The sequence below is a fragment of the Amblyomma maculatum genome, chromosome 6, assembly GCF_055883805.1.
Source record: "Amblyomma maculatum isolate TAMU_Amacu chromosome 6, ASM5588380v1, whole genome shotgun sequence".
Lineage (NCBI taxonomy): Eukaryota > Metazoa > Arthropoda > Arachnida > Ixodida > Ixodidae > Amblyomma > Amblyomma maculatum.
Window position 1 is genome coordinate 48,125,018 of NC_139349.1, and position 26,974 is coordinate 48,151,991.

At 49.2% G+C, this 26,974-nt stretch overlaps 1 protein-coding gene across 1 annotated transcript; it reads left to right on the top strand.

Moving 5' to 3' along the window:
• LOC146185679 (B-cell lymphoma 3 protein homolog) lies at positions 1-26,342 on the top strand. Its single transcript, XM_084606588.1, has 5 exons — positions 1-1,223; positions 16,706-16,814; positions 22,160-22,361; positions 23,339-23,427; positions 25,159-26,342. Exons 1-5 carry the CDS (start codon positions 685-687, stop codon positions 25,357-25,359), a joined length of 1,140 nt encoding a protein of 379 aa, XP_084462714.1. The 5' UTR covers positions 1-684; the 3' UTR covers positions 25,360-26,342.
• Positions 26,343-26,974: the final 632 nt, after the last annotated feature.

Consider the following 26,974-nt stretch of genomic DNA (forward strand, 5'->3'; position numbering starts at 1 on the left):
CTAACGACTAGTCCCGACTGCACACAAAGCGAAGGAAGCGTAGAAAGCCGCTCTCCGGTAAATCGCAACTCGCTCCGCTCCCTCTCTCCCTCCGCTGCATCTTCCAGGTCGGCCCCTTGCCCGTGACCGTGAAGGTGGGGTCGTCGCCGCTGACCGGCATTGTGTGAGACGCGGTGTGTGCGTTGGGTACCATCCTCAACGGAGCGGCGGCAACGGAAAGGGGGAACGGCCAGCGGCGGCTCGCCAACGTCCCAGGCGGCGCGGCGCTTTCGTGCTGCGAGAAAGAAGGGCGCGCGCCGGTGCCGGGGTTTTCCAGGACAGCGCGCGCAACGTCAGACGGTTCTCGGCAGCACCTCCTCTCCACCAGCGTCCGGGGACGACACTTCTTGTGTGGTGGTGCATCCGATAAGCGGCGAACCCCCTCCTCTCTACCTCCTCGCGACCCCGACGTCCCACCACCCTCCCCGCGAAGAGCCCCACGCCAAACGAGCAGCGCCCGTTTTGAGCGCGCGCTAGCTGCGCTCAGCTGTCAGTCAGCGTGTGCGCGCGTCCGTGCATGTGTGTGTGCTCTCCCAACGGCCATGCAGGCCTCTTCCTAGAGCGCGGTCGTGCCCCCACTACAGTGACGGAGGACGCGACTTCCCGACGGCGTTCTCCTTCCTCCCCTGAGTGCCTCAAGAAGTGATGCCGACTGCGGCGGACGGCAGTGAACTAACCGTGAACTCGGGCGCTCCAACCTCGGCGCCTGCACCCTTAGTCCTCTGCGTAGGCGACAACACCGGCGTTGTGTCGCGCAAGACGCTAAGCTCGGACGACGTGGCAACGACGTGCGAGAAGCGCCCGAAGCGCTCACACAGCGAGGACAGCGGCTGCCCAGACTCGGCTGCCTCGGACAGCGGTTTAGTGTGCGACGACTGCTCACCCCCGCCCCCTGCGAGCCGCGAATTGTCGGCGAGCTCCGAGGACTCGACCACGTCGGACTACTCGTCCGCGGGCAGCGGTACGGAACACGCCGAGCCTTCCTCGCATTCGGCGGTTGACGGCATGGTGGTGCGGCCAGCGCGAACGCCGCTGGTTCCGGCCGGCGCGGTCGCGTCGGCCGTCAAGCCCACGTCCATCCAGCAAGCTCTGCATCTGAAGCGAGCGCGACGCTGTGCGCGGCAGGAGCATAGGCGCTCACTCGAAGTCAAGTACGCGCTGCTCTCGGACGCCGACGGAGACAGGTGAGCATCCCTTCATTCACACACGTGTGCTATACCCGTTTTCCGACGCGCATCGCGGAAGCGTGGCAAGCTGCTTACTCATTCCGTCCAGCGGGGTGGTCATGAGTCAGCTGTGGGATTTCTGTTGTGCCATGGCAGCTCCTCGTTGAATCTCTCTCTGAATGGTTGCACCTTGGCAATGACCGCAGTAAGGAATACAATTAAAGATCTCATGCACTGGCTTCTGCACACTTGCTGCAGGGCGGGCTCTTTGAAACAGGTGATCTTGTATCCTTCGAGGTAAGGTGGTTACATATATATTTATATAGGAGGCGCTAGTCAATCACTAATCAGCAATGGCCAAATCCTGTTCCGTGTAGGGATTGCTTTTCTAACGGCACCCCCCGGATGAGGCCACAGCTAAGACCTGGTTGTGCATTTCGATCAACATGCGATTTTTTTTTTTTCGACCGGTAGAGAATCGCGCGTCACCGGGATTCGAACCACGGTACTCTTGCACGCGAGGCGAATTTTCTGCCATTGATTACACCACCACTCCGGCTGACTGGAGGACCCGGTTAATCGGAGGGATATGGGAAAGGCGTCTTGAAGGTGTCTGGCAAGGCTGATGATGAGTCATACATATATTACACTAAGTCAAAAATACGTCTATTTGCTATCACGACAGAGATAGTACAATGCTTGAAATCAAGTTTAACCCGTTTATTTACCATGTAGTTATGTCACAGTCGCATCCTCGCTGGTCAGTGAGCCACCGAACTGAAAAGTGTCGTAGTAGAAGCCTGTTTTATTAGAATTTTGTGCTTTTACTAACTTGAGAGACGTATGGATCAGTGAACAATCTTGGCCGACTAGCGTTTCGTGCGCATGGCGAGTTCAGCGAACCTGTTCTGCAAACAACAACAAACAATATGTTGCAGCACTCCTGCATAGTACATGCAGCCTCACGGCATAGTACCATACAGGGCATCTGAACATAGTTTTTGGCTCTGCTTACATGCAACAGCTCCTCTAAGCTAAAGCTATGCAGCGTTCCTCTATCTTATGAGTAATCAAATCATATGTCGTATGATCTGCGCGGCCTTACAGAGTACAGTGAATACTGCGACCGTGCCTCTCGAGTGGATATCACATTGTCGTTGCTGGCATTATGCAATCTACACATGGAATATCACGCGATGGATTAAAGCAGGCTATCGCCGGTGCACTCTGCACTCACTAGCCAGATTTAGCTACAAACAGCCTCAGGTTTCCCTAAACAAATGCGCAAATACGCACTCAGTAAATATACTTGAATTTTAGGGCTCGTTACGCACTGCCTCGAGCAGTGCGTAACAAAAAAATGGAAAGGTTGTGCATTTACGTCTACATTGAAGTTGTAATGGTGGTAAAGAGATTGTGCATCTAAACGAATACGGTTAAACAATAATAAGATCCTTCTCACTCTTGGAACGTAATCGTGAATGCAGGTCATTTAGTGTTCCCCTTAATGTTGCTTTCAACTGCATATGCCTCTGTGTATGCATCATTTTCCCTGATCTCTTATTCTCTATTGCTGGACATACGGAAGTTCGCGCACACGCTCGGTGAGGAATGTGTGGCGCATGTTAGAGAACTAGAACACATGAAGTGCGGAATAGTTATTCGGGTGGAAAGAAGTCTTACTATCATCCAAAGAGCATGCAGTGCTCAGCAGCTCGCATCGCCTGCTGCAACGAAAGGACTGGTTTAGGTTTTCCCTTCTTTTCGCGCCCAATACTGGACTTTCCGCGCCGCCGGGGTTTTCATGAGTGGGAGGAGCACGCACCGTGGAAGGCAAAAAAGCACAGGCATCCTCACCCTCGCGCTTCTCAGTAAACGGCCTTGTTTCTCGAAGCCCGGCCAATCGGTTGATGCGGGCTTCCTCAAAGACCGTGTATTCTTTACGCGACGAGAATTGGGGCCGAAAAAGAGGGTTGATCAACGCGACTATATATGCTCCAGGCGTTCGCTCGCCTTTAATGCAATTAAAGCAGGGAAAGCTATAGAAACATCACACCATGTGGGGGGTCTTGTGCACAGCGATGAAATTAAATTCTGGGTGCACGAACAGAGCGAAGGGGAACATTTGATTCAGTTTCACGCTTGCGAGCCTTTTGTTTTACTTCCGCCGATGCAGTCCAAATATGAAAAAAGAGCCCCGTGCAAGCAAACAAAAGAAAAAGCAACCTCTAGAAGCTAACTGCGCTTTTCATTTATTCTGTGAGGCAGTATTAATTTCACTGCGCTCTGAGAAAGGCTTCCTTAAGTATTGTTGCCGCCTGTATATGATTCCGTAGCTCTTGTTCGATGCCGTACAAGGTCGCTCAATATGAAACGGAAACGATCAGTTCAGTCACAAAAAGGCGAATTTATTCGTTAATTTTTGCACTAAAATCGAAAATTACTTTTGGTCATTAGAAGAATTCTGATTAGCAAATAGGAAAGTGTGCACATGTGTTTATCACTCGTAGTTACGGACTAATTAATCATTTATTGAATGCCCAAATTTAATATATATAGTCTTTTTCCCAGTCTCCTTCAGCGTTGTTTCTACGTAAGAAGCTTTTATCATACTGAACAAGATCCACTATGTACACGGCACAGCACGCAACGATGTTTACAGTGGCGTAGTCTATGTGTTCCGCGGATTACACCACAGTTTTCTTTTTATTTTTTTTTTTTCACGCGGCCATTACATTTCATAGGTGGATCTTTGCGGCAGTAAATTATATAATGAAGAATAATAAAAAAACAAAAAGCGGTATGTTTGGCCACCGTTCGCCGGGCACGTTTTCTCGTCACGTCTGGCAGAACATTTTGCTTGCGATACAGTCAACGATGAGAAAGGTTGGAGATGTGCATACCTGCATCGCAATGTGTGTGCAGCAATAGAAGCTTTGCTATCGGACCCCGCCGTAGTTTTTGCAATTGCGCTAAAAGGAAAAGAAAGTTTCACACAGCAAAGCGCGCTTCAGTAAAGAAGTTGGTTGGTTTGGTTGGTTTGTGTTGTTTAACGTCCCAAAGCGACTCAGGCTATGAGAGACGCCGTAGTGGAGGACTCCGGAAATTTCGACCACCTGGGGTTCTTTAACGTGTTCAGTTGACTAATATTGTCTATAGCTAGAATTAGTTTTATCACTGCACATAATGGCTTTTACGGTGCATTGACCATTGTCAAATCAATTATAACTAAATGCGTATTTGTTTCCCGTTAAAGGCCAGTAGCCGTTTTTTCTTGTTTATTTAAGGCACAGTAATAAGTACACACCTATATATATATATATATATATATATATATATATATATATATATATATATATATATTTTGTTTAGAGTAGTGTTGTGACTGTGAGTAATCCCCTGGCTCAGACATGCGGGTTTGCCCGACGCTTATATCATTACCAGACGGAAAACACGGTAGTGCGTCGGTGTGACGACCGTGGGAAGCACGCGATCGTAAGACGCTTCGCCCATTTTTTTTTTTCTTTTGTCTGGGGGAAAAGTGAGGCCTATTCTTTGCACGTACGGCGGGTGCTAGCGACTGTCATTTGTGGCGTTACGTCATACTTTCTTTCTTTTTTTTTTTTTTTTTCGGCTACGCATGCCGCTTTCTTGATGAGAAAAATAAGCGTTTTATTTTTTTTTTTTTGTTCATACGCTGCCTTCCGACAGCAAGCCTGATGCGTCCTTGTCACACGCACTTCACGCATCACGTATATAGTGTTCATTCGTCGAATGATCAGCATATCCAGGCAAAGGGCTTCTTTCAACGAGTGCACCGCCAAACAAGATTGTGTGTTTTATGGCACGAGTATTTCGTTCGTTTACTTCCTCTCCCGTCCTTTCGATAGCGAGTTCGCGGCGTCGCATATATTGCGCCTCGAAAACAGGATGTCAGACGAGTCCGCGTGAAGTGCCCAGCGCGGAACCGTTATTGGAAGCAGGATACTGTCGTGTGCCACCATATTCACGCGAGGAGACATCAGAGGGCATTCGAAATACTGCACCTGATTAGGCATCAAGAGTCGGCAGCAGCGAGTTATCGTCATCTAAATAACGATAACGGGTGCTCTATCTGTAAGACCGGGCCAGGAGTACCACATAAATGGTATATGCCCGAGTGAAAGCTTTCCTTGCCCGCATCCTGCTGGATGTTGCTCAAGTAGACAGTGCGAATAACACGTCACTGGCAGTCCGCTTCGATGTCCGGTTAAGAACGCGCATGTATGGCGGGAAGTCGCCCCCAATGAAGAAATTCTACGTTAACAAAATCTCCTTCGACAAAAAGAGTCCAAAATATACAGGGCTTTAACGGGATCGTAATCCCTAACCACCCCCTCCAGAAGTTGCCCATAAATCTGCTCTTGTTGCAAGATATAGTTGCCCAACATGGCTAGGTCAGCAGATTACCGTATCGACTGGCCAACTATGCTAGAGACCACTTGTTTCTGCCGGGAGCATGATGGTCATTTCATTTGCCCCACGGCCGTGCGTCACAGGGACGGAGCGTGACAATCACGGTTGCCGCCGCTAAGCGTTGCCCTGCTTCAGGAAATGCGTGTGACGCAGAAGAGCTGGCTCATCCCGTTTCCCTCAGCAAGAGTGCACGTGTGACGGAGCGTCCATTTCGCTCTTCTGGCGAAGACGTTGCTCGAGACGGACATCACTCTTCTTTGTCCGACGTCAGAGATCGAGAAGAAGAAAGGTGCATTCGGGGCTTCGTTTATCACGTAAACATCCTCTTCACCTCGCCCCCTTTTTTCACTTCTTTTTCCCTCGCGGCTAACATCGGGTATCCAGGGCTGACAACAGTCGCCTGACTGCGCTCGACAGGGTGGAACGTCAGAGTTTCCATCAGAGACAGAATGTTTGCATCTGCATGACAGTATTTAGCAGCGTCCGTATCTTTTCATCATTCGTTATCTGGTTTTGCCCACATGCTGCCACTGAATTCTGTTTTTTTTTTTAAACGTGAGCCTGTGAGCACTTGATTATGTCACAAGCGGCAATGATAAGTGGTGTAGGGCCAAAAGAATGTATCGCAAAAGGATGTCCGTGATCTGAATTTTGAAAGAAACTTCATGTGTTCGTTTACCACGTCTTCGAATCAAAGGAAAAATTATATTTTTAGCATTTTCTTTACAAGAGACTCGGGACACAGTACTATAGTCCTGGCATCGGGCCTCTCCAGTTTGGTTGGAAAGCATGCAAGAGGCACCTGAAGCTTGAATGCATCGTCTGTGCTGCAAGGCGGCGAAGAATTGTGTTTATGAAGAACCTTCATCGCATCTCGTCCGTGCAGTCGTTTCATATACACGCGACCGAACAAAGCACGTCTACAATAGTGTCCAATGGCGAAATAATTTCAATCGAGGTACAAGAGAGCCGGGACTCACAGCCCACATCAGAAGGGCAGCGTGACCATGTTTCCTTAAAAAAAAAAGAAAAAAAAAACATGGAAAGGAGGTGGTACATAATGGAGCGTCAGAAAAGAGTGCCAGTTTCCTGGTATTCGTAGGCTCGGAGGAACCGTCAATCGGCGAGCCTGGTCTTCGCGAGCACGTGGTTCGAGACGACGCAGCGTTCAGCTCCGCTGGGTCTTCCCCAGCCTCACGGCATTCCGGCGGTGCGCGGACATCTTCTCGCACGGTGTGCGTGCCGGTACATCGTGTCAGGGCTACGCCTAAGTGAGGGCGGCAATTAGGAAACCTGAGAGGTTTTTCCGCGCCATTTCGGCGCAATCAAAAACATTTAGTCTCGCATGAACCATGCAGCGTCGCTCAAGTTAAGAACAGATCTTGCTTCGTTGGCGCCTTGGCTGCTGGCCGATGCCATGCGCAAATAGCTTGCTAGAACTCGGCCTCTGAACGAACAATTCCCGCTCTGCGTAGCTTGCGTGAAGCTGCATGGATTCTATAGTGATGCGCATACATGGACTATACGGCTCTCATTTTCACCGCGCTCAATAGACCCCGTGGTCGTTATTGTCGACTCTTCGGATCGCTGTCGTAGGCGCCGCTGTGACGTATACAATACACCGATTTGCGCCATTTCACGAAGGTCACGGCGTATTAATAGGAGGCAGGTTGCTGGCGTGATCGCTCGCACGTAGGCGGCCAGGTGGACACAACAGCATAGGAGATTAACTGAAAATATATGAAAAAGAAAACCTTGCCACAGCTTCCTTGCGTGTCTCGGATTCATTCGTATCCACCAGAGATGAGAAATTACAGAGTATACCAAGATTGCATCTCGGTACATTTCCCCTTGCTTTGGTCCTTCACTGTATTTGCAATGTTAAAAAGAAAAGGAACAAATGTTTCCAAATCACACCATCTCTCGCTTCTCTGACCTTGTTTGTGTTGTTCCGACTACAGCCGACTTGATACTATTGGGCGCGCCTGCCGACGCTCGCTTATTTGCCCTCTACAGCGACCATCGCGGGGCGGACGGGTTATGACTTCCGTTGTGGAAGGTTGCAAAGCGGACGACCTTCCCGAGGTGCTTGAGAAGTACAGCCGGGAAGAGAACCACAACCGGTTATACCAAGCGCAGTTCACAACGTGGGGAGTTAGCCAGCTTGTTCTAATTAGAGGCCGGTCGGGGAGGTGCAGGGTTAGTCCGGTGTCATCGAACTTTCGAAAGACGCGCGGGCGCAATTACGTAATTAAACCACAGCGTGACAATGACCTCACAAAACAGACATGCACTTTATGGATGAGTTTTGGGCTGCGAAGTAATATGGCCGTATTGACAAAGACAAAAGTAGGAGTTTTATTTTAATTTCGTTCTTAATGCATGTCTCCTCTCTCATGCAGCACATTTTTCAGTGCGATTACGTTGTCAGTGGCAGTTTTTGGCTGCCTATGCTCAGGAGACGGGCGGCCTACATAAGACTCGCGTCACTTTTATGTTGGGAAAGGATGAAAGTGTGGGAACTGCGGGCCTGACCCTATGCATCCTTCTCCTGCACTGCCCGGCAGTTTAAATGAGGAACGAATGTACCTCAGCACACGCACCCTGACCAACGCGGTTTAAGTATGCACCGAGTATACCTCACCTCATGCACTCCTATCGGCGCAAGCGCAGATGGCGTGTCGGACGGAGGCTTCTGCTGTAAATGTATCTTGGACCTGCACGGTGTAAGCGTAGTCATCGATTCCGGCAGGTCTGTATCACTCACCCAGGTGTACCTCGGCAAGAGTCGATTGCACCAGCTTCTTTTTCCTCCGTCAGAGTAGCACGCATCATTAAACTCGTACATACGGGTACTTGATTCTGTGTCTGGCAAGCGACCAGAAACAAGAGAGAGAGAGAGAGAGCAAGGAACGGATGCGTATCGCTGAACTACAGCTGGTAAACCGAAACTAACTCGTTGTCATTCGCATTCGAGCGGGGCAATCGCTTTGTTGAGACGCTGCACGTCAATATGGGACTGACGCGTGCACCTCACAGGCGACATGCACCGTCCTGCCGCGTCACCTGTGCAACGGCTGATTCTCCAAGTGACGTCACTCTGGAGTCGAGAGTGTTTTCCACTAATGATTGCGCGTGCCACCCAAGAAAGTGCTACGTGTACGAGAGCTGTGGACTGTAATCGCACTTTAATTGAGCATAAGAAAGATGTCTTCATTGTAGCCACATTAACGCCCTTCTAATTCGGTTTCAACAACATCTAAACGTCACCATAACGTGTGCAGCTCACAAAACGACAGGAAAGTTTCGCTGATAGAAGAGCTTTGCCTCTCTAAAGGCAGCTGTAAGACCCGCTGAACTTGTCTTCGGCGTCTTCTTTTGAAGCCCAGCTGATGACAATAAGGCCAAAACAAAAAAGTTATCATTTCACCGACAGAGGCGACGCCTCCAGTTCCTGTCGTCACCGCGGCCACACCTCCGGTCGAAAGTGGCCAGTGATCACCTTTAATGACGAACCGACCGCGCAGTCGCCATCGTCGGCGCTTCCGAGAAACGCGAAGCCGCGCTAGAAAACTGCAACTGCGCCGCACGTTTCCGACAGCGGCCTTCGCTGTCCACAAGTGCGCACGAGCCCCGTTCGATTTCGACGCTGCTAGTTTCCTGGTCCGGCAGCCCACGGAGAATAACAAATGCGCGCCGAAAGACGGGAGTGAGAGGGGGAAAAAAAGAAACAAGGAAGAAGGAGAGAGAGACAAAAAAAAAAAAAAAGAAGGAACGGTCAGGAGATATATGATGCCTGCCGTGCATTATCTCCTAAAACATCGCTTGCTTCGAATTCGATTATTGCCATCGCGGCCGCGTGCGCGCGGCGATTCCGAGAAGACAAGTCTGAAGGCGCGGGTCGCGCGCGTCCGCATGCCGGTGGTGGTTTCCCCGCTACGTGCACTTTCCTTGAACCCGGGAAGAATAAGGAACGACGTCACCGCTGCCGCCGGGAGGGAGTCTTCAAGCCGCGGCAATGCGCAGTTGAGAGACGCGGCCGTGAACTGATTGCAAGGACGGCTCCCACCACGCGCTGCGCGTGTCCCTCAAGCGCTAGAGTGTGTATACAGAGCACGTGTCCCTCAAGCGCTAGAGTGTGTATACAGAGCACGTGCTCCGTGCCCCTGCCTTGCGCAACAGCAGTCTGGACGTTACCAATTGGAAGGCCTCCACCGTGCGTGTCTTGATTCCCCTTCGAGACACATGACTAATTTCACCTGCCGCGGAGGTTTCGCACTGTGGCTGAGACCTGACGCTCCAACCCATCCGCAGCGATCGCATTACCACATCTTTGTTCATCATGAAAGAACGGAGGAGGAAGGGAGATGGAGAAAATCTTTGCGCATTGGTGCACATTGCGAATAATTTCATGAGGGTCGGTCGAGCACTTTTTTTGACCACGGCCATACCAAAAGCCCGCTCCAAATCTTTAGGACGCCAAAATGGCACGTATTTTCATGTTTTGTGGAAAAATGCGCGCTAGATACCCTTCCGTGCCGTTCTTGGTAACGTTTGAAGTTTCCCACAGTGAGCTTTTAGCTTCCTCAATTATCTATCATGTTTATCATTCAAAGAGTCTTAATTAGGAGGGAGGCTCTCGCGACGTGTTCTTTGCTGCCTCGCAGCTTTGAGGGTCACATTCCAGATAAGCAGGCGCGTTTTTGTAAGTTTTCGTGTAAGAGACGGCAACAGTTTCACATTAGTTCTCTTACCTAACCGCTCGTTTTCTTCTTTTATATATAGCGCAACCCTTATGCGCCCGTTCGGCGGTCGAGCCACACCGCCGTTAGTGCTTATGCCAGTGTGACCGAGTGAAGAGAGTCACGAGCCGCGAGAGAGTTACGAGCCAAATTTCTCAGAAGAAGAGCAACGAACTCCGTCGTGGCTCTTCTTCCTCTCCTGAGAAATTCTCGTTGGCTCATGAGAAAAACGGTGCTTCGTAACTGCACATACATACATATACATACAATCATATCTAAAATGTAATGTCTCATTATGCCGCAGTCAAATAGCTGCGCCCAAATTCCGCTTTAGGGAGTATCGTAATCGTCCTTATTTTTATTTTTTTTTTACGCTCACTCTACGGCGTCATACATGCGAAGCCGGTCGGTCATACGTGTCTACGATTTACGTCGTCTCGTGGTTACATCGCGTTTTAGGCTCGCGGGCATCGTCTCTTAGCTGACGAAACGAATTTTCCCCGATTCGGGCATGGGATCTCCTCCTGTAGTGCGGATAGTAATAGCCGCCGTGACATCAGCGCGCCAGGAACTTCCGTCCGTCCCCCGACCGGCTAGCCCCGGTGGGGGACATGCACATTGCGTCGAGATACACGAAAGCGGCGACGTGCACGTAGCGAGGCGATGGAGGCATGAATGGTCAGTAGTCACGCCTTTCGTCGGGCGCTGCAGCAAAACGTGAGGAAGGCGCTCGCGTATCCGGCGCTGACCTTGCGTCTTGCCCTGCGGGTTACTCTCTCTCATAATGGTCGCGGGTCCGAGGGAAGACGAGCTTGCGTCCTGTTTCGTCGAGGAGGAAGCGGCGAAGCCGTGCGATGACAAGAGTGTGGAGCGAGGATGCAGAAGCGGGGAGCGGCCGTTCAGCGCCACACAGAGCAGTCGCAACAGCTTTGTGACACGCAAACATACCGAGGAACTGAACTGTAAGGGAAGCGTGCGCCGTCAAAACATGCCGTCCTCACCACCGTCGAATAATGAAGCCCGCAGTATAAGCAGAAAGGAGGTGTAGTAGAGTGAGAGAGATAGTCCGGAGTCATTAGGAGCAGTGCTTATACCCTTCGTTTCAGCTGATTAGTGTATACGTAATGAAGACAAGCGTTTTTTTTATTACTATTTTAGTGCTGCCGAAAGTGGAATGGTACATATACTTTTTTTTTGGACATTAGGAGTACAAGTAGTGAAGACGGAAGTTTCTTTTAATTTCAGAGTCGCCCTGCAGAGGTGTTTCTGAGGCCACATTACGTGTTTTCGCTTTCACTCTGTCCTAGTTACATGGCTATAAACAAATCCTAACTATCAAAAATCACTGGGTAACGATCACAAAGAATACGCCTTGATAGCAGTCAAACTACGTTTTCGCTGCTGTGTCCTTGAGCTTCGGTATCGCGCGTCAAAGTTGGCGGGCCCTCTTGGAGCGCTGAAGCGATCTCTGCCCCTTCCGACGCTGCACTCCCTTTGTCCACAGTGCTGAACGGAGGTTAGATCGCAAACTGGCCGCGCTTTCAAAACCTTTTTTCCTTGGATAGCAGCCTTACATCACTGCTTGGAGCAATTAAGGGATGACCAGTCGACGAGGCAAGCAAAGATAACTTTGTCAGCGTCACCACTGGTTTTTATCCGCACAGTGTAACTCAAAAAGTTCACTTGGGTCTGCAAAGCCACTAATTCAGCAAACAATATTAGAGATTTCTAGCGGATAGAGCGAGTTGTATTCCATAAGCTTCCATTTCGGATACATTAGGTCCTCTGGCACTGGTCACTGTTGCTGGGTGACAAAGCCGCGCTTTTCAGACGTCCGTGACAAGTGATTGGACAATTAGCGACCGCGTGCGGCAAGGTGAGATGGCTATCGCCGATGGCAGGATCCGTTATCTTGTGGTGTTTGTGACTGGCCGCCTGCTGCTTGACTCTGCCGTCATGCTGACGTCCGGCTGAAACTGGACGGCCTTGTGTATGCGTCTTCACTGTGCAGCGCTTACTTTTCAGCTCCAGTTACCTTGCATAAATGAAATGGAAGCTTGTGGAATATGAACCCTGCTGTCACCTACTGCCCTACGAAAGGCGGCGCATGCACAGTTAGTCTTACTACTGGAGCAAACAATGGATGCAAAGGCGCATCCACCAAGGCCGATACGGTTGCTTTCTAGCGCAAGCGGATAGCGATAACTCTTTGTGCAGTGCTAGAACTTTCTATTACCGATACCCGTGTTAACTTCACGGTCAAAACGCCAGGCAGTGCCAGCAACAAACAAACAAACAAACAAACAAACAAACAAACAAACAAACAAACAAACAAACAAACAAACAAACAAACCGTTCAGTTTTTAGAGCAGAAAGCTGGCGCTGTTGTTTAACGCACCTCGACCCTCGTTGTTATGCCACCGCCAAATAGCGAGTACATGCAGCCGCAGTTTTGCACAAATCGGAGGGCCGCCCCTCCTATTGCGTTGCTCGCGCGCACCTCCTCGGCCGGCCAGCGGTGGAGTGAGAGGCGCCCCAGGAAGCCGGTGCTGCTTGTCCGGCAGCTGGGATGCCTGCACGTACGCTCAAGGTGGCCGCCGTGGGGATTCCCCTTTAGGACGGCCGCCACACGCAGCATCGTCCGACGGGTTTTGTCGAGGTTGCCGGCCACTACCGCTGCCTGAGCAGCTGCGTGGAGGTCGAGGCATCTCCGCCGGACCGGAGGGATTCAGGCGCGCAGTGGACGGTTCGCGTTCGCCGAAACACCGATAATTTTGTGCCTAAATGCCGCGAAAGATGCATTTAATATAGTTTAAAACCATGCGCGTATAGCGCCCAACGTGCGTGAATGGTGGGCCGGCTGGTGCAGCGATGTCAAGGAGGACAAAGGACAACCTATGCCGCGGCGATAACTGTGTAGATAACGAGTTTTGTGAAGTTCGGCACACGAGGCTGTAAGCGCGCTCGCAGTCTCACGTCATAAGCAACCAAAGGACATAATCTGGACCGCCCAACTTCAACATATTTCCTTTGAAGCGCCAGTAGTTGCGCCGATGATCCCCCGGTGAGTTTCGGAGAAAGAAGTCGTGAATCCACTCGATCTTCGCGAGCTGTGCGGATAAAGCACCTTTCAGAAGCACTGATCGCTCACCTCACGGAAAACTCGGAACTGTGTGCGCTGAAACAACAATAACACGGAGCACGATTGGATCCATCCATCTTTCGAAAGCTGATATAGACCGAAGAACGCCTTTACTGGAGCTGAGGTGGAGCTCCATTCTAGTGAGCGATAGCTTTAAACAAATCTTAATGCTTCGTTATCCGTGCAGTCCGATATGCCCGCGCTTTTTGTGTTCGTGTGCACGAGAAACCGGCTGAACAAAAAAAAAAAAAAAAAAGAAAGAGCACACAACAAACAGGGACATATGTTAGACGGCCCGACGATGAAAGCCGCACTACGTGTGCATCTCAGCTTATCAAAATAGCGTGAGCATGAGAGCGACATGGCTGCAATTAGGCGTTTCATGTGCCGTCTCCATAAATTGTATCGCTCCTATCACACTATGCGATCAGTTCTACGTTTTCGCGCTTGTGACCGCGTTAAAAGCGTCATGATTCTGCAACTCACCCTACTTTCTACATTACATGCATAGAAAAGAGTCGTAAATACGGCATATATCACTATGCGATCAGTTCTACGTTTTCGCGCTTCTGACCGCGTTAAAAGCGTCATGATTCTGCAACTCACCCTACTTTCTACATTACATGCATAGAAAGGGGTCGTAAATACGGCATATATCACTATGCGATCAGTTCTACGTTTTCGCGCTTCTGACCGCGTTAAAAGCGTCATGATTCTGCAACTCACCCTACTTTCTACATTACATGCATAGAAAAGAGTCGTAAATACGGCATATATCACTATACGATCAGTTCTACGTTTTCGCGCTTCTGACCGCGTTAAAAGCGTCATGATCCTGCAACTCACCCTACTTTCTACATTACATGCATAGAAAAGAGTCGTAAATACGGCATATATCCATATTTTCTGTCGCGCCTCCGCCGTCTAGATGGCGTCACATTCAAGGAGCTTATAGCCGGCGCCTACGTACAAGGTCAACGCCTGCCTACGTACACTAGTACGCGCTGCTACAAGACGTCGAATGCCTCCGACAATGGTCCGTTACTGATTCGCGTGTAGAGCACTGCGGCTTAGATAACTGCCGTAGATCTCCGTCTTTTCGTTTTTTTTTTGTTTTTGTTTTTTTCCGCGCCTATCCTGCTTATTCAGGCACGTATTATCCCGCACGATAGATAGAGCAGCGCTTGAGTTGTTTACCTTCCGTCGTCCTTCGTCGATCCGTCGAGATGTTTGCGGTGCGTGACCCAGTGGCTCACTGCACAGCGTATACGCCAGCCAGGAGCCCAATCCATCACGCACTGGTGCACCTTCTGTCGACAAAATAAGCGGGGGGTGGAGGGAGGGGGGCGACATCGCACGCCTCGACGACAGTCGAGTCTTACCTCCCTCATCAACCGCTCAATTGTCTCCAGCCGCTGTAGAGGTTGCGTGTGACGCAATTGAGGGAGACTGCGCGAGAGTGACACCCCCTCTGCGATGCCGCAATCGGGGAAATACTCTGTTTCGGGTCTTTTTCCATTGTCTTCTCTTTCTCTTCCCGCCTTCGATAAAAAAAAAAAAAAAAAAAAAAAAAAAGCACCCGATACCTCAGATTTCATCACGTAACACGCTACTCACTTCTAGTTGTGCCTTTCCTTGATTAAAAAAAAAAAAAAGAAAAGAAAAACAGAACTCTAATATTGCCAAGTTTCCTCACATTATCTGAAGCGCGATTAAGGCTTTCGATCATGTATGAAAAGCTCCTTTTCCATTACAGCATTCACACAGAGTTCAGGCATTTGTCTTCGGCAATTCTTTTGAGGCTTTTGGCTTTATTTTCTTGTTGTTTTTTTTTTTTTATCCGCCTTCAAGAAGAAGTAGCGTAGACGATCAACTTTCGGTTAAAAAAAAAAAAAAAAGTAACACACACCAAGGAGCTTCCGTAGGGGCCACAAGGCAAGCTGCGTCCTCTGTGAAAGCGAGCCGACATTCCTGTTTTTAAGAGCCAGATGAGACGGGATAGTTTCAAAATGGCAGCACAGTTGAAAACATTTTCTTCTCTTATCTGTTTCTAGAAAAACGGGCGACAAGGAGAAAGTAGTCGGTTTTGAGAGCTCGCTGCTCACGTCCTTTTCATACAACTCGGCAACCGTTCCAGGACGCAAACGCGGAGCTCTCGGCCGGAGGAGAGCGCATGAGAAACCAAGCGCGAAGGGGCGCCTTTGTTGTTCGATTAGGAAACCACTGAGTTTTGAAAGCAGGGATGCGGAACGGACCGTGTCTGGGCCTAGCGTGCACTGCAACCTCCGGGCAGGATCTCCGAGGCGTGGTCCGCGATTGCGACGCCAGCCTACTCGAAATCACCGCTATATTGTCCGCGTTTACGTCTCTGAAACGTCTCCTGCCGAGTGCTAGGTCGAAGCTTTGATGCCTCGCCATGCATTCACGATGAAATACGACGTCACGAAACCAAGGAATGAGGGAAAAAAAGAAAAGAACTCGGTCATCGTGATTTATTTGCCATCTAGACATGTACTGTGGCCGAAGCTAACGAGGCTTGCATCACACTGCAAGCACGGATCTGGGACGTGTTACATAACGATAACATTAGTGAAGATAGTGAATATTTTAAAGCGTAATCACCAAAACATTCGTTTTCTTTGTGTGTATCAGCGGTGTATCGACCGCCTTTTTAAGCATTCCAATATGTACTACTGATATCATTCAAAATTACTAAAGGACGGAACATCACAGCGCACGACTAGAATCATGTTAACCTCGCAATCAAGTCCGGCTTTTCTGGACATAAGCAGCTGTGGAATATTTTAAAACACTGTTACGAATATTGGGATATAAATGACATAATCTTGCGCGACGCGCTCCAGAATCTTGATTTCAATTTTTGTCCCGCACTATAGCATCGAATAGTTGACTGCGCCAGGAAACCGAGGGGGTGCGTCTTTTACAATAAATCGAAGAATATTACAAGAGTACCGAGGAGACACCTAAGGATTGATAACTGTCACAGTGCGGTCTTACGACATGATAAAAAAAGAAATGCGTTCTCAAACAACTTCCTGTTGAAAAATAAACTGCTCCAGAATTTCTGAACTGGAGTCGTACCGCGACTTCTGGGCTTATATATGCACGCATTTGAACGACTCTCTTCCTCTTCCACGCAGGCCCCTGCACATTGCCGTGCTCCACGACGACATCGCGCTCGTTCAGCGGCTATGCCGACTGACCAGGGCAGCGGGTGCCAGCGTCGACGTCCTCAACAGTCTCAGACAGGTGGGCACCGTATGCTGTCCGTCTCTCCACATCTATACGCACAAGCATGGCTAAAATGCTCTCGAGGGGCGCCGCCTTAGTTGGAACATGCATTTTTAAAGCAGTGTAATCGCCTGGATCCGTGCACTTGCAAACTAAGTCCTCAGTACAAAATAAATGTTGAGTAGTTAACGCTAACGCCCCTGCGAGGCTTAACGTGTTGTAAACTGTAAACTATGCATTTTTAGGAGAAATGCGCCTTGTGGCGTTTGCAGCAGCGTCTACTGTGCCCGCGCACTTCATGTATTCACAAATACTGTATAGTCTATGGTGATAGACTTAAAAAACAAACACCCGTCGTGCTGTTGGCGCGACGGGTGTTTGTTGACCGAGAGAAAACGATAACAGACAAATAAAGCAAGCGTGGCTTACAAAATACGTCGCAAGCTATGAAAATAACATCTTCGTTTTGCAACTGACGCACTGGCATTGTGTGTGTGTGTGTGTGTGGGGGGGGGGGGGGGGGGGGGGGTTAAAGGCTTTTTTTCGGTGTAAATATAACCATGGCCGTTTGAAAGGCTCCAGGGCCTTCGTAACTCTGTGATGTGAATCACGGTGGAAGAACATGTTCATCCATAGTGATGCGAATCGAAGAGTTATTTGCTTCATGGGGTGAAGAACAAAACAAAGATTTCTGTTCGAAAAGCTTGTATGCTGGTTGTATAAACTGTTTATCCATTTCTTTTTTCGACCCGCCGGGGTGGCGCAGTGGTTACGGCGCTCGACTACTATTCCAAGAACGCGGGATCGAATCCCGGCCTCGGCGGCAGCTTTTCGATGGAGGCGAAAAGCAGGGCGCCCGTGTGCTGTCCGTTGTCAGTGCACGTTAAAGAACCCCAGGTGGTCGAAATTTCCGGAGTCCTCCACTACGGCGTCTCTCATAGCCTGTTGCTTTGGGGCGTTAAACCCCACAAACCAAACCAAATTCTTTTTTCGAAGCACGAAGAAAAAGATAACGATAGTTTTCTGAACAGCAACGCTGCACCTATATAGTGCTGTTTTGCCGATAAAACTTAAACAAAACAGGATTGTAAAGAACAAAACGGCAGAAGCAACAGGACTGAGATGCAAGGCGACGACACAAGCCCTGTACTTGTTGCCTCTGTCCGGTCGTTTCTGCGGTTTTGTTCCTTACGACGTCTCGGTAACTGGCCTACAACCACGCTCTATTAAATTACTAAACAGGATACCTGCTCAATTTTATGGCAGAGCTATTAAAAGCAATACGGACAGACTTCCGCTTATAACATTCTCTTCGCATTTTGAGGAAAACGACGCGAGGCTTGGGCGCGGTTACATATACTCCTCAGTAACCCTTGCAAGGTCACAGTCAGTCGTTGTCCCCGAAGAGCTGAAGTGAAATGACAGCAGCCCTCGAGCGAGCGGTTCGCTACCGCTTGGATATATCGTGCGGGAAGCAGAGAGGGCGGCGCTATCACGCAACCTCTCCACCTGGACACGGATGTTGCGCACCTGCCCGAAGAAACGCGGCTGTCGCCAGCACGGACCATGCGCAGGACGAAGGAAAGAAAAAGGGTGGCAGTTTCGCCGCACGCAGATAATTTACTCAACGAACGCGCCGTGCCGGTTTTCCCCGTGTTTAAGGTCGTGCCACTTTAAAGAAAGAACGCGTGCAAACCAACTTTAGCCAGTTTACTAACTAGTGCACTAAGCCGTAACCGCATCAGATGTTCCGGACCTCGAAGAAGGCGATGTGCCAAATTGCTGCACGCTCTAATGGGCTTTTCTTTTTTTTTTTTCCTAACAAGGAAGTATGAATGCGCAATACGAATGTGAAAGCTTGCGAATTCATATTCACAACTCTCGCTGCAGCCTGAGTGTCACGGCAGAAGACGCATTTTCTAGAACAACTACTCAACTTTGAATAGTGCGAGTTAATTATTTGTGATACTGCGCGACAGGGGCAGCTGCGCTATAGTAAAATCATTCTGGTCCGAACTTTACCATTGTTGCGCAAGAATAGCGAGATACCGTGTACTATATCCGTCTTTGCAGTTATTTTTAATCTCGTAGACGTAAACGCATGCGTCTTAGTGCAAAAAGAATACAACAAAAATCAAAGTAAGCAAACCAAGCGTTGAAGCGGATACCCGCTTAGGTTGTTCATAATAAATATCGATTCCAAACGGGTGATGACCTTCGTTCTGCACTTGCTCAGCACAGTCGCTGGCCCCAATCTCACTGTTCACACTAAAGGAGTATAGTAATTACTGCTCTTCGTCGTAACTTGAATATGAGTAAAGGCATCGCCTGTAAACACGCAGACATCTCTTCCATGCGTGTAGATAAAAATGGCAGTCGGACCCTGCAGACAGGCTATAAGGCAATTTTTTAATTACCTCGGTTCGCGCAAAAAAGCGAATTCCCGCACGTAAGCAAGATATAATTGGTTACATCGCTTCATACCAGGCACGCCTGTTTCGAATGCTCCGCAAAAGGGCCGAACTCGATTGGAAGTAACCTACAGCAGGGATAATGGATTGGGTGTCCGACAACATCTAGTTTTGAGGCGACCCTTCGTTTCGACAAACAATCCATTGTTCGCTCTCTGCACGCTACGACCGACCGGCCGACCTTCTCCACGAAGTCTTTGCTCCCGCGCTAATTCATCGCGCCAAGGTTATGCGGACGACAGCGTACGCCGGGCGGACCGGCAAACCGGAACGGCGTATTATTAAACGCGCGACGCGGGCCTATTACAGCGGAGTTACTACAGCGCACTGTAGGTCCAGAGATGAGGCAAAAAAAAAGGGGGGGGGGGGCAGATAAAGAGGGGGCGGCAAACGGGTAAAACCCAGCTAGGAAACCAGTGTTAGACCATAGTAGGCGAAGCATCGTGACACAAGAGCTTCCCCTCTCTCTCTCTCTCTCTCTCTCTTTCTCTCTCTCTCTCTCTCGTCGGTCGTAGGCTGCGGCACTCGGGAAGAGGACCGGCACTGCCGGCACCGCGGGCGCGTTATCTTGATCGACAATCGCTCACTCCCTTCAGAGCACCACTACGCAGCGCTCGGTTTTCCCAGGCAGCCACTCAAAGCGCAGGCATTTCGGCGGTGGTTGCGGAGAGGTAGCGAGAGGAAAGACGAAAAGGGGTGGGAGAAACTGAAACAAAGAAGACAGTAGCGGCCACGGTGGCTAAGGAGCAGGATGATACATAAGGCATTGAAAAGAAAAATATGAAAGGGTAGTTGTTGGGAGAATATTGTCGCCACTCCGACGGAGAGCAACGTTCAGCCGAGCGCGACGCCGGAGGTCAAGGAGCCGGGATTCACGGGGCGCCGCCGCTGAAAATCCGGCGGCTATACAAAGCCATTCCAAGCGAAGGGGTGAAGTGGCCGAGGGAGAAGTATGAAGAAAAAAAGAAGTAAATCAAGACACGAAGAGGACAGCTCGGCGCCTGCCTCGAATTCCCACACCAGCAAGCAGTGTGCGCGGTGCGCGATCATCGGAACCTCTTTTGTGAAAAGCAGCGCCGGCGGAACAGCAGGGTTTTTCCCCCGGCGGTAGCGATGATCGAAACAACGAGCGTGCGGGCATTTTTATTCTTATTTTTTTTTTTTTTTACAGTGATTATGTGCCGCCGGCGGACGCTCACTCAGCGCGGACTGCGAACACGAGCGCGCGTCACTCACAGCGCGAACTGCCTACCCTCTTCCTTTCATCTCCTCCTCCCTGCATTCGCTGCAGTGAACAAATAAAACAGGCGATAGCCTAACAACAACGCCTACCGCCTAGATGAGAGGCGAGAGCGCAGTCGTTCGGCAGCATCCTCCGGTCCTACAATGGGGCTTTCCCGCCACCACGGCGATTGTTGACCCTCCCAGCAACGAGAGCAGCTGAGGCAGGACTCCGTGCAAAGGAAAGAGAGAGAGAGAGGGAAAGAGGAAGAGGATCGGGCCGGGTCACGGTGAACGAACGACAGGCGCGTTTCCGCTGGGCGACGACTTTCTTCCACACGTAAGGGGAGGAGGATCATTGTACGCTTATGCTTTTCAGGTAAATTAGAGAACTGATGTTGAAATGACTTGATAACGCGGCGGTGGCCACACAGCAACCGTCGAATTCAGCAGTGACTGCCAAGCACGCAAATTTCAATGAAAGAAAGTATAAACGGAGAATGAATGACCCGCTCAGCTGCGGGAGCTGTATTTGCATTGCGACCATATTTTTTTCGTAATCGGCAGAAAAAGAAAGGCAATATATATATATATCTCTCAAAGCTGCTAACTGTGTAATATCACCTAAGGCAACTACTATTTATTTGCTCTACGAACCTGCTATTGTGAAAAACAGTCAGTCGGCAAGTTTAGATGTATTAGAAGGAAGACTTGCTCGTCATTCCCTTTCGTGCCCTCTTTTGCGCTGAGCTGTTGTATGGATGATGATGGGTTGATCAGTTATGTGTAACTCCGGGGCAAGACACTTTAGGGTCTATGTTACGATGCTAGAACGGGAGCTATAAGCTACAATGGGCTGGATATTGTTTTAACTAAATTTCTTACTCTTTGCTACGTGCTCAGATGAGAACGGCGCACTTCCGTGCAGCGTTCACGAGCACCACGCTTGAGGGAGGAAAAAGCGCGGTACTTTTGGTCACGTACTTTCACGGCTCATCAGTGTGCGGGCAGCTCGCAGCGCCTCAAATGATCCATCTCAGTGTGCTCTACATAAGCACACCACAAAGTCGCCTTATGTTGGCCTCGTTTGTGTCAGGTTGCTACTTCACGGCGATGGGAATATCGAACTCGTTGGAAATAACACAACACAGGTGTAAACTTCTCACAGATTTTTTTTTTTGTTACATATTGGCGAATATTTAGGCAAGCTCATCCCTTTAGCTTTAGCCTAATGCCAATCGGCAAATTTCCCTCCGCAGTGGCTCTGTGTCGCGACGCGTTCGACAACCGAGCTGGAGATGCGGTCGAATCGAGGCCCCATTTCGATAAGGGCGAAATAATAATATAATAATAATAATAAAAGTACCCGTGTGCTGTGCGATGTCAGTGCATGTAGGATATCTCCAGATGGTCGAACTTGCACTCTGGTGTCTCTCTCCCGCCTTCATCCTTTCACGTGTCACTGTGATTGGGGCCTGGCTTTATTTCAACACGAAACGTCTCCACTTGCATTTTGCAATAAGTAAAGCGAAACAACATGGCGGCCATAGAGAGGTCGTGTTTGTTGCCCTTCTGATTGCTCTAAAATACTGCGTCAGATATATCTTGCATTAGTGCATCAGGATGTCATGACAGCGCAAGTGACACGTGCTGCTCTCTCTTGTCAAACAGACGCCCTTGCACCTGGCGCTGATCGTGGGCAACGTGCCCGCTGTCGAGGTCCTGCTCCGAGAGGGCGCCTCGGTGCTGCTCAGGGACCGCAACGGGAACACGGCGTTGCACCTGGCGCTCAAGTACCCGAGCCTGGGCTGCGTGCGGCTCGTTCTGGCGCACCGGCTCGCGCCCAAGATCGTCGACGTGCCCGACTTCGACGGTGAGCCTCCTCGCTCTCGGTGTGCGCGTCACCGCCAATTACACGAGAGAACGTACCGACGAAATCAATTCGGCGCGAGCCTCGAAAAAATTACACGAACGCGCATTATTTGCCCGCTTAAGGGTATAATACGCAATTCTTGAAGAAACCGATTTGTTTTATGATTGAGCTTGAAAGGGCGAGAACAGAGAGAATTTATCCTGTATCCAGCTCGACGGACTGAAAATAAACCTGTTATACTTAGTGGCACGGGCAGAGGCATATTATTTTTTTATTATTTTGGGCAACCTCACCATACTATATGTGTCTCGACAGCGCGGCGATATTTACGGTGTATTCGCTCTGCTTGGCTAAGCCTACTAAGCACTCTTCGCCGCAATGCCGGTGTAGCTCTGATACCAGGGGGCACACCTGAGGTTGACGGGAGGAGCGGAGTTGAAGGTGAAACAAAGAGAAAGCGCCGAAGCTGCTATGTTTCACCGGGAGTTCCGTTGCCGTGCTTTCGGCACTTCAGCGCGTGTTAGGATTGACACCGCAATTCCGCCCGCATAAAAAAACTCGTGCGTACGTGCCCCCGCTACTGGCGCGCTGTCGAGGAACAGCTACAAAGCAAGTCAATACTGCTGAAAGCTAGGACTGCAATAGCTTGCAAGGAAATAAGAATAACAAGTCGAATGATTGTCTGCGGGTTTTATGCAACACGCACACTTTACATGTGCTTGTTTACAGGTAACCACATACAGCTTTTAGACATTCCAAATACGGCACTTGCTGGACATTGTGTTTCCAGTAGATGTCCAGATTTGTCCACTAGACTATCAGAAATGCATCCGTATCTCTAAAATTGTGCATACCTATAAAATAAACATTGTAAACGTACGCACATAATGTCAAACTACAGACGTGTCATATGCAGATATAGTTCGATGTACTTTACAGGAGACGTTTTACTTATACAAACTCTTCTTCTAACTCAGGCTACTCCCCTCTGCACCTGGCAGTACTCCTCAATAAGCCGGAAGCGGTCAGCCTGTTAATCAAGGCCAACTGTGATATAAATGTTCCTGTAAGTATGCATTTCCCTCATTCTCCTTTTACAATTTGCGTCATTGCCCTCTGCGCAAGTTAAAATTTCTCGTTTTCTGATCACGGGATCAGAGGAACCGCACTTCGCGGCGCAACGACTCAAATAAAAAAGAAAAAAAAAAATGGACCTCAACGTGAAGCAACCTCACAGTAAGGCGCAGCATACCGCTAGAGGAGAGGTAGCATCGTTTTGAGAAGGAGCATTACAGCGGGGTATTAATTCAGTGTACGGGCACAAGGGTACCTCTATAAACATTAAGAAGGTGAAAACAAGGAAAGAGTACAATTTTGCACTTGCCTTGCTACCATTGGTTCGCATAAGCTGCCTGAACCACGATGTTATTCGCAAGCACATATTTGCTGGCTGCGTCGTTTTCGTTTTATTTTACGATGTGATGCTCCTTCGCCCAGGACGCATTAAGCGAGGAGTGAATATATATATATATATATATATATATATATATATATATATATATATATATATATATATATATATATATATATATATATATACACACACACGCACGCGCATTCGACGCAGCAAATAACTGGGCGTTAGAAGTACTGTTCTTCCAACCTAAAGCGTGCTTCACTGCGTAGCTAGGTTGTATGGCGGCATAGCTGACCTCCGTTAGCCAAGCTTCCACGTCGAGTTGTTCAGCCGGCCACGCCACATACTTTTTGTTTTGCGCTGCAGTCGAGTGACCTTAAACTGAGTTTTTCAGCCGGCCACACTTCACGAACCTGGACAGGGAGATTCATAAACGAGCATATGGAAGAACTAACAGGATGACCAAAAGGGTGCTACCTTGCTCGACAGAGCACATTTCACAATCAGTCGCCTCATTCGTGATCTAGAACGCGCGGGTCGCATTGTAGAACTATTTTCTTCAATCAGAAGCGCGACTGCAGCCACTCGGAGACATGTTTATGCGGTGCACGTGTTAAGTGGGCAGTGCCGTTCTCGGCGCACTCGTCAGTAAACACGCGTGGCGCGTCGCCTACCGTGTTTGGATAGCCTCATAAGTTGGTTGCGAAAAGTCCGGTTACCTGGGAAAAAAATGCGTCCCATACCCGCACGGAGGCACTGCGTCAGGAATAAATATAATGCGTAGTTAGCATGGTAGGCACGTCCGCGTACTCCATTTTCTTTTTTGGCACAACTTTTCTACACCTAGCTTTCATGCGCTAGCTGTTTCACATATGCACAATTTTGCACCTGAAGTACTCGGCGTGAGTACACATAAGGGCGCATATTATATATATATATATATATATATATATATATATATATATATATATATATATATATATATATATATATATATATATATATATATATATATATATATTGCTTTGATTACGGCTGGCTAGGAAAGAGTTCACGCCGGCTACAAACTGTGCCATGTCATTAGGACAAGTACACCGCAAGTGGCCCAAAAGGAACAGAAAGGATGCTAGGAAGAATACCGTAACAGTTACGAAAATCGTTTTGAAATCTGTGAAGGTTTTAAAGTTTCGAAACCTTTTAGCAGTGTTCAGCATTCCATATTTTCGTGCAGGTGACACGACTGTATCAGTATTTGAAGTTTTGAACCGATTAGCACATTGGACTATATCTTCAAAACGGGAGGTTTATGAGCTGTGATCTGAGATCTCATACACGCGTATTTTTTATTAACGGCCATTTTTCCCTTCTGTTTGTGCGCAGGACTGCAGAAGCGGACGGACGCCCCTGTACCACGCCATCGCGCTGCAACGTGAGCACCTAGTCAAGCAGCTCGTGTCGCATGGCGCCAGCATAGAGGCCCAAGACTACGCGGGACACTCGTGCCTCGCGCTCGCCAAAGAAGCAAAGAGCCCCTGCCTGCCGCTGCTCCAGCAGGGGAAGGCGTCCTCGCTCTGCAGCTGACCGTGGCGGCACCACCAATGCGGATACACACCGGAAGAGCACGGGTCGAACCTGTGTGCCCACCAAATACGCTAAGGAACAAGGGGATGGCCGCGAAATCCTTCGTCTCGCATGCGCCACTCAAGAACCGGCCCTGACCGCCAAGTGCCATCGCGACGAGCTGCCGACAAGCCGATCTCTTTTCCTCGTACCAGCTGCGAAACTCCCACCAGTACTGCACACATTTCGAAATCCAATGCGGCACTTTTCTAGAACAAAAAACTGAAGCTTGCAGATTGTCGCGCCATCTGCTGGAGAAATCCGCAAGAGATGCACGTTTTCTTTTGTTATTGGAGTTTTGCAACTGGTACATTTGAAGAACCCCGGCCTACATCGGCACACAACACCTGAGTGGAGCACTGCAACCCACATCATGAGCGCTCCATACCAGTGAAACTGCCAACTGTGCCCTAACATTTGTTACAAAGAGTCACTCCTGGATTCTTTGTGCTGACCTCCTTGCAAAGTCTGGCCATGAATCTGCTCCCCATCCACCAACGCTGACATGGAATGATACTGGAATCATCAGATGGTCAACCACAACACCACAATATAAGGCCTCACCAAGCACAATCAGAAAAATAGCATGATATGCATGCTTCAAAGGCAACTCCAATCTAGTAGTTACTGCAGTTCAAGAAGCATTGCAAGCAAGGTAACCAAAGAACCCAGTGAGAACTCAGAGTAGTACTACAGATGTTACAATGCACTCAGGTGAAGACTGCACACTTGGTAAAGACTATATGCTCCTCACCAGCAGGCTGACATGTGCAGCCAGTTTGTGATAGGAGGCTGAAGGAAGAGCGAGGACATACCAACAGTCCTTAAAAAGTGTTCTGTGCTCTGTGGTCCTAAGTGGGACAACAGTGTTTGTGATCTTGTTGTGTGGAACTGCACTGGCACCAACATATTTATTAGCATTAAAACAATTTTTTTCGAGGTACTGTTCGTGTCTGATGGAGTGTCTCAGTCTTAAGGCAACACGTTTCTGTTGCCCCTGATAGATAAAATGGGTAAATAGGTAAAATGGGATGGATAAAATGGGCCAATGGGTGAAAGAGCCAATACAAACGAAGAAGTGTCTGAACAACCAAAAGGTAACTGAATATAGCAAAGGCATGTAACTTTGCGTACAGTAGCCCAAGAGTTAGTGCCCAAAGTCAGGTTGTTATAATCTTCACACTGTGTTGCTTCAGTTAGTAAGGTTCTAAGATGGTTTGGTTTGGTTTGTGGGGTTTAATGTCCCAAAGCGACTCAGGCAGTGAGAGACGCCATACTGGAGGACTCCGAAAATTTCGACCGCCTGGGGTTCCTTAACGTGCACTGACATCGCACAGCACATCGGTACCTTGCTTTACGCCTCCATTGAAAAGCGGCCGCCGAGGCCGGGATTCGATCCTGCATCCTTGTGAACAGTAGTCGAGCGCCGTAACCACTGTGTCACCCCAGCGGGGCAATAAGGAAAGGTTCTAAGACCTACTACATCAATGTGCAGAAGCTAATTGGGCAGTTTATTTATGTCGCTATACAATTACACGAGCAGCAAAGCAATGTCCATCACCCTTTCGCCTTGGCG